At 36.3% G+C, this 8,342-nt stretch overlaps 1 protein-coding gene across 1 annotated transcript; it reads right to left on the reverse strand.

Annotated features, from left to right (window-relative positions):
• Positions 1-2,235: 2,235 nt before the first annotated feature.
• LOC145600640 (uncharacterized) lies at positions 2,236-3,417 on the reverse strand. The gene is made up of 3 exons (XM_081656524.1): positions 3,148-3,417; positions 3,009-3,062; positions 2,236-2,805 (listed from the first exon to the last, which is right to left on the reverse strand). The coding sequence occupies exons 1-3, from the start codon at positions 3,415-3,417 to the stop codon at positions 2,236-2,238; spliced, it is 894 nt and encodes a 297-aa protein (XP_081512650.1).
• Between the last annotated feature and the right edge of the window lie 4,925 nt (positions 3,418-8,342).

Below are 8,342 nucleotides of genomic sequence, written 5' to 3' on the forward strand. Positions count from 1 at the left end.
CCAAACTTGAACCCCACTGTGATCATACACTAAAGTACGGTGGCGTTACAAAGGGAAAGACAAAGAGCAAAAAGAGTCGCCAACAAGTTTTAGGAACTTGTAAACCCAAAAGACAATCCAAAAGGACCATCAATTACTCCATAAGGTCTTGAACCAAACAGGGTCCGGGGATGAGGGTACAAATCCAATCTACAAAAGAAAGGACCCGCCCTATAAAATAGGCCTCTACTTTGTTCTGCTCGTATTCATGCGCGCTTTCCGAATAACATACAAACATTATATTAAACCTACCCTGTTTATCTATGTTGGTTGAATATTAATGCACAAATAAAACTATTATTGGCGATCACTTGAATTAAAATCACATTAGCCTAAACCAAAATTAATAATTATCTTATTAAGCGTGATTTCAAGTACAAATTCCCTTTAACAATTATAAAAGGTGTGATCAAGCAATAACAATAAAATATAATCAAGCAACATAATAATAAGCAATAACAATAATGATGATAATAGCATGATAAGGCATAATAAAGCTTAATAATAATAGCAAGATCCTAGGCATGACACTAACAATATTAATAACAAATCCTAGCATGTCACTAAGCGATAAAGATCAAAGCCTTAAACCTAACATGGTACTAACATGATAACATGACATTAGAAAAGAGTAAAGGCACTCTAAACATGATACTAGAAAGCATTAAATAACACCTTAACATGATACTAGAAAGCATAAAAAGCATCCTAACATGATACTAGGAATCATAAACAATAATAAGCATGCAATCTACATTGTGAAAGAAATAGGGAGTAAGCTAATCTACTTACTTTGAAACCTCGAACCTCTTTCTAATAATAAAATACACAAGTAAGTAAACTTCAATGAAAATAATAAAGAACAATTAAAGAATCAAATTGAAATCAAATTAAATAAAGTTTAGACTAGTTTTGGACTAAACCCTCAGAAATTATCAAACCTTGCACGTCTAGGGCGAAGGCAACTTCGAACTTGGCTAAGAGATTGAAGATCTTGTGAATGCGGAATTGTGTTTGAAAAAAGCTAGTTTAGAAAAAGAGGGGGAAAGAAAGCATATATTGCTTAAGAGAGAAAAGAGAGAATTAAGGAAGAGTTGATAAAAAGATGAAGAGAATTGATGATAGTTGATTAAGAGAATTGATGAATAAAAACAGAGATTCGGACCCTATTTATAAGGAAAAAGTCTGGAAAATCATAGAATTTGATAAGGAATAAAACTCCACTCTGTCGCTAATCAAACCGACCTTTTCACCAAAGAGTTATCTTGTCGCCAGGCGACAGAGTCTGTCGCGAGGCGACAAGCCTGTCGTTTCGCGACAAGACAGTTTTTTGCGGATTTTGTTTTTATCATATCTTTTGATCTAGAAGTCCAAATAAGTCATATAATATGTAGTTGGAAAGCTCTTGAAGTCTAGATTCTAATGAAATTAGAATCAGATTAAAATATTTTGTAGATAAAAAAATATGGACGAAATAGTGAAAGGTTGTCAGTTTTGGATAGAGTTTCGTATATCTTTCATATCTTTTTCGTTATAGCTCAGATTTAATATTATAATAAATCATTGGAAAGATAATTTCAAGATCTATCCAACCATATAAAATTTGGATAAAAAATATGAGGCACGAAAATAATATCTGACTATCTTTGAACATCTTTAAATCCGAATAGAATTAGGAAAGTTTTAAAAAAGGAAAGTTTATATTCATATCAAATTCTATGATCTTATCTTTTCAAAAAAGGATAATTAAGATATTTTAGAAACTTATAGAAGATTCTAATCAATCCTAATTAGTTTAGGAATAGGATTAAATCTTTGGACCCTCCTCATGATCATTGGGTCGTAGGTAAAATACGGTTTGGGCCCAGTTTAGTATTTTGGCCATAACTTCCTCATTATTCATCGGAATTGGGCTTATAATATATCGTTGGAAAGGTCTTTTAAAGCCCCATCCAAATACACCATTATTGGACCCTTATCATGGACCAAGATAAACTGAATTAGACGTTTTTATAAAATAGAAATGGTTTTCGAAAACAGAAAGAAGAATTTTAATAAAAACTAACCGCAACACTTGACTTTTCACACTTTTACCTCATTCGATTATGTTTGACGTGACAAGTATTCATCACTGGGTTTGGTTGTGGGGAGACACAAATGGGTGTCTACACAAGTCAGTCCTCTTTTCCCATTGCTTCATACCAGGCATTGGTCTGATACTTGGAGTGTATGCCTGTAGGTATGTCTCTTTTCTGTAGAAATCATCCACAAAGTCCGCCTGAGTCTTTTCTTAATTATCACAGCCCAAGCATGTGCACAAGGGATCCCAGTAAGCTCCCATCTATAACATGTGCAAGTTTTCTGACCCAGATTCACCACAAACCTATCACTGTAGTAATCTACTTCCCATATGTCCAGCCTGGAAGGGATTACATGACAGTTGGAAGCCAGACTTGATACAAACTGTAACTGCTTGGCCACATAAGGCATAAATCTGCCTTCATGACTTTGAACACCCTCCCATTTCAGAGTATTCCTCTTCATGACATACCTCTTAATCCACTCAAGACAAGTGATTATAGGTTCGTCTCTAGCTTCCTTCAAAACAACATTGAAACTTTCACAGATGTTGTTTAACAACATATCAGATTTGCTGAAAGTGGAAAATGCATATTTGACCCAATGTCTAGGTGGAATTGCAGCCAAGTAGTGGAATGCATCTTCAGAAAGCTCTTTGATCTTAACCATATTCAGTGCATAATCAGCCTAAAAGTGATTAAAATGAAAAAATGATATGTAAACATTGTGCAAAGTAATAAATTGCCTAAAATTGATTGAAATAGTAAAATTGATATCTAAAGACAGTTACAGAGCAATACGCTTGTTGTTGACCTTGCTGACTTCTAGAAATACTCCTTGAAAGCTTCACCACCAAACCTGAGCTTAAAATTGGCCCAAATGTGCCTTACACAAAACCTGATTTCTGCATCAGGAACAACAACAGCAAAAGCATCCAGTAAACCCTGTTAACAGCAAATGCAGTCAATATCACAACTATTGTCCACATGTTCACAAAATAAAAGGCAAAAAAAAAAACAACCAGAGTACCTTTTGCATGTCTGACATCAAAGTAAGGCCCTTCCCTCTTGGTTTGTCAATGTCTTTGATTAGGAGCTCCAAGAACCATATCCATGTATCCTTGTTTTCCACTTCTACCACTGCCCAAGCAATTGGGTAGATATTATTGTTGCCATCCTTACTGACAGCAACTAATATCATACCAGGGAAAGCACCCTTCAAATGACACCCATCCACTCCAATCACAGGCCTGCAGCCCCTCTTGAACCCAACTTTGCATGCTCCAAAACACACATACATCTTCTGAAAAATGGGGGTGGGTTTTCAATCCCTTCTAACACCACTATGGTTGTAGAACTGTAGACACCCATTTGTGTCTCCCCAAAACCAAACCCAGTGATGAATACCTTGTACGTCGAAACATAATCGGATTAGGTGAAGGTGATTCGAAAGTCAAATGTCGCGGTGTAGTTTTAATTAATTTCTTTTCTCTCTGTTTTTGAAAATGGCTCTATTTATTTGAAAAACGTCCATTTCAGTTTATTTTGGTCCATGGTTAAGGGTCCAATAATAGTGTAGTTGGATGGGGCTTGAAAAGACCTTTCCGACGATATATTATAAGCCCAATTCCGATGAATATTGAGGAAGTTATGGCCAAAATACTAAACTGGGCCCGGAGTTCTATTTTAATGCGGCCCAATGATCTAGAGGAGGGCCCAATGTTAATTATTATTCCTAAAGCTATTACGATTAATTATGGTTTTCTAGAAGTTTCTAGAAAGTTCTTCTTAGTTCTAATATTGATAGGATTAATAATTAATTATCTTTAAAGGTTTTTTATTTGGAATAAAATTTTATTTTATTATCCTAAAAATGTATTTCATCTTTTGTACGAATTCCGTAGATCAAGTTGATTAAAGATCGGATTCTGTAAAAAGATAAAAACGCGCTTATACAGGCTGTCGCCAGACGACAAGTCTGTCGCCGCGCGACAGACCCTGTCACCGCGCGACAGACCCTGTCGCGTCGCGACAGAGTCCAGTCCTGGCGACAGCGTGGAGTTTTATTCCTTATCAAATTCCGTGTTTTCTGGATTATTTTCATTATAAATAGCGTCCGAATTCCTGTTTTCAGAATCATCAACTATCATTATCAATTCTCTCTTTTCTCTCTTGAGCACTTTATGCTTTCTTTCTCTCTTTTCTAGTTTTACAATATTCCGCATACATTAGACTTAGAGTCATCTAGCCAAGTTCGAAGTTGCCTTCGCCCTAGACGTGCAAGGTTTGATAATTTCTGAGGGTTTGGTCCAAAACTAGTCAAAACTTTATTTAATTTGGTTTTAATTTAATTCTTTAATTGTTATTTATTATTTTCATTGAAGTTTACTAACTTGTGTATTTTGTTATTAGAAAGAGGTACGAGGCTTCAAAGTAAGTAGATTAGCTTACTCCCTATTTCTTTTACAATGTAGATTGCATGCTTATTATTGTTTATAATTCCTAATATCATGTTAGGATGCTTTTAATGCTTTCTAGTATCATGTTAGGATGTTATTTTATGCTTTCTAGTATCATGTTTAGGGTGCCTTTATTCTTTCTAATATCATGTTAGTACCATGTTAGGGTTAAAGTTTTGATCTTTATTATTTAGTGACATGCTAGGATTTGTTATTAATCTTGTTAGTATCATGCCTAGAATCTTGCTATCACTATCAAGCTTTATTGTGCCTCATCATGCTATTATCATCGTTATTATTATTATGATTATTGTTGCTTGATATTTTTATTGTTATTGCTTGATCACGCCTTTTATGCAGGTTTAAAGGGAATTTGTACTTGAAATCACGCTTAATAAGATAATTAATAATTGGTTTAGGCTAATGTGATTTTAACACAAGTGATCGCCAATAATAGTATTATTTGTGCATTAATTTCAACCAACATAGATTAAACAGGTTAGGATTAATATAATGTTTGTATGTTATTCGAAAAGCGCGCATGAATACGAGCAGAACAAAGTAGAGGCCTATTTTTATAGGGCGGGTCCTTTCTTTTGTAGATTGGATTCGTACCCTCATCCCCGGACCCTGTTTGGTTCAAGACCTTATGGAGTATTTGACGGTCCTTTGGATTGTCTTTTGGGTACAAGTTCCTTAAAACTTGTTGGCGACTCTTTTTGCTCTTTGTCTTTCCCTTTGGAACGCCACCATGCTTTAGTGTATGATCACAGTGGGGTTCAAGTTTGGGGTTATCGTAATGCTTGAAATATTCCCTACAGTTTTTGGCGACTCCACTGGGGAGGATTTCTATTTATTTTCCTGAAATTTATTAAATTTTGGCAATTATTTAGAATGAGCGGATGAGACTCGAAAAATTCTAAGTATTTCATGTGCGTGATTTGATTAACATTATTGTCATATGCATTAAAAGGTCCTCATGGGAGCACCCCATGAGTCAATCCACAGGAATTTTACACGTAGGAAATTTGGGAAATATCTTTCATGACTAGAATCGAAAAGATAATACGAAATCAGGAAAATTCGAAGAACACAGAAACTTGCCAAGGCATGTAGGAACTAGCGTCTAGAAAACAGGGCTTGTCGCCCGTAAAAAGTTTCTGTCGCCTGGCGACAGGGACTTTTTTGCGGCAACAGTCCCTGTTGTCTGGCGCCAAGTTCTTCCAATACTGAGCCAGGGTTCTGTCTTCTTGCTTTGACCTTTTCTAGTGTTATTGGCTCGATTTTGCTTATTGATTGAATCGTTTTCTCACTTTTCTGAAACCCATATGTGTTCTACATATGGATATAACCCTCTGGGGGTTCCTTGCTTCGCCTGCCCAATGGAGTATTCCACTATTTTGTGCAAAGCTCAGATTTGGGGACGTGTAAGTCTTGGAATCTATCCAACCATGGCGTCGAGTCCGGTCTCCTACCACACTCGCGGAATCTTGTCCATTCGCTCCAACCCTCTTGGCAGGCTTGTGTGCAATGCATGTGGATTCTTAACCATGGACCTTTTTTGACTTAACCCATATCCTCGAACTTTAGAGAACTAGAGCCTTGGTTAGGTTGCAAACTCATCTTGTGACTATGTGAACTATGTGTACCTCTTGCTTGAATATATTATATGTGCGCTAACCGTTTGTTTGACTTGTATTCAAGACTAATAAATTGACTAATGACTAAAAGGACTTTGTCTAACTAATTAGTTAATTAATCTTGAATTAATTAAAGACTAATAATATAATCAATTCGACTTAGTACGACTTTAGGCATGTCCACTTAGAGTAAAATTACTGGAAACAATCCAGATTAATGTTCCAGCAATGGCGCAGAAGTTTGGACTGTGGCGCTGCAGTTTAGTGTCTGTCGCCTGGCGACAATCTTGTCGTCTGGCGACAGGCTCTAAACAGTGGCGACAGTTCTGTTGTTTTGGCGACAATCCAGTTTTCTTACCCGAGTCATCACAATGAGTCTAATTAATGGATCTGCTAATCGAATTAATCAATTTGTTAGTTATTTCAAACCATGTTCAAGTCTTTAATTGAGTTTAGGCACTTTAAGTCCAATGGTCATACGCTAAGAGTCAAAGACTTTGTTTAATTAATTAATTATTTAATTTGAACTAATGAATAAGTCTAAAGTCGAGTCATAGTTACTTTAAGTCAACCCGGATTTTTATTCCCGTATACTGCACATGCGTCAACTTGTTTTGGTCATAGCCGGAGTTCTAGGAAGAACCACGAGTCGTACAACCTATGGATCTGTAGCCCTGGGTTTTATCTTTAATTTGGCGTTGGTTTCGCCCCAATCAGAGTCACAGATTAAAAGTTATGACTAAAATACTACAGCCTGTCCAGTTTAATGCACATACGTGAAGTCTTAACTTAGTCTTTGCTTGAGTCTAGTCACATAGTCTAGCCACATGGTCATGAAATAAGTCTTAACATGTCACCTACACTCATTAGTCTTAGCACACACTTTGTACATGTCACCATGACCATGTCTTAGGTTCATGCATGAGTCGTTTTTCCGTCATTTGAGTTGGGGGTCCATTCTTTTCCCAATTCTTCCATATTTCTTTATCTACATCTTCTTCCTACACTCCACATTCTTTCTCCATACATATCATTCCCTTCCTTCTTTCATGATCTTTTTCCATCTATTGCATGTTGAATAAAGCTTGAGTCTAAATAATTGGTATAAAACTTATCCCTAAATTCCCTTTCTACAGTACATGGTCAAGGAGGGAAGGACGTTTAATCAAGGACAACACCTTTGTTCAAATTTTACTTTTTTGACAAACCAATCGGTAGGAAAAGGAAAGCCAAGAAGACAATGGCTAGTCAAGAAGAACTTAATGAAGTCAAGGGACAGGTAGCCAACTTGACTGAAAGATTGCAAAATTTATCTCTGCAAATAAGTAACCCTGCAAGACAGAAACAAATGGACCTAATCCAGGAAAGCTTGGGCAAACTGTCCAACGACTTTAGATTCCAAGAGATTAGCTCCCAAGGGGTCTCGGTGGATAAGGACCTTCTCCCACGAAAGTTCAATCCCAATGACATCCCTAAGTTTAAAGCTATGGACAATCCTTATTTTCATTTAAGAGCTTTTGAAACTGTAATGAATATTATGGGGATAGATAGAAAAGCATTTCATTTTGTATTTTCATTATCCTTAGAAGCTGTATGTCAACAGTGGTACTTTTCACTTGATAAAGAAAAGACCTCTAGTTGGGAATCTATTGTGAGCGCTTTCATTGAAAGGTATAAATGCAATATACAAGTTGAAACCGATCACAGAGAATTAGAAATGCTAAAATAAAAAGAAAATGAGGGTTTCACCTCCTTCTTTAATAAATGGAGGGAAACTACTGCGAAAATGGTCGAAGTACCTAGTGAGAAAGAATCTGTCAGGATGTTCATTAAGAACCTCCAAGAAAAATACTCTAAGCACCTTAAGTACCAAAGCAATTTAAACACCTTCAAAGCTGTATATGATATAGGAATTGACATTGAAGATGACCTTCTGAAAGATAATAGTGCGAGAGGAAAGAAGAACGACCATCCCTTTTCTTCCTCTCCCATTAACGAAGTACATGCTACGAACACCTCTAAGCAGCGAATCCAAAGGTCAAAAAGAGTGTTCACTCCACTCGGTATGAGTTATGAAACAGCTTTCGAAAAACTACACCACAAAGGACTGGTCATGCCCATAGGAC

This window comes from Chenopodium album, chromosome 21 (genome assembly GCF_948465745.1).
Source record: "Chenopodium album chromosome 21, dcCheAlbu1.1, whole genome shotgun sequence".
Lineage (NCBI taxonomy): Eukaryota > Viridiplantae > Streptophyta > Magnoliopsida > Caryophyllales > Amaranthaceae > Chenopodium > Chenopodium album.

Coding starts and splice junctions, on each gene's coding strand:
- LOC145600640 (XM_081656524.1), bottom strand. CDS start 3,417: ATGTATGTGTGTTTTGGAGCATGCAAAGTTGGGTTCAAGAGGGGCTGC. Junction 3,063..3,147: donor TGATGTCAGACATGCAAAAG/GTACTCTGGTTG, acceptor TGCTGTTAACAG/GGTTTACTGGATGCTTTTGC. Junction 2,806..3,008: donor ATGCAGAAATCAGGTTTTGT/GTAAGGCACATT, acceptor AATCACTTTTAG/GCTGATTATGCACTGAATAT.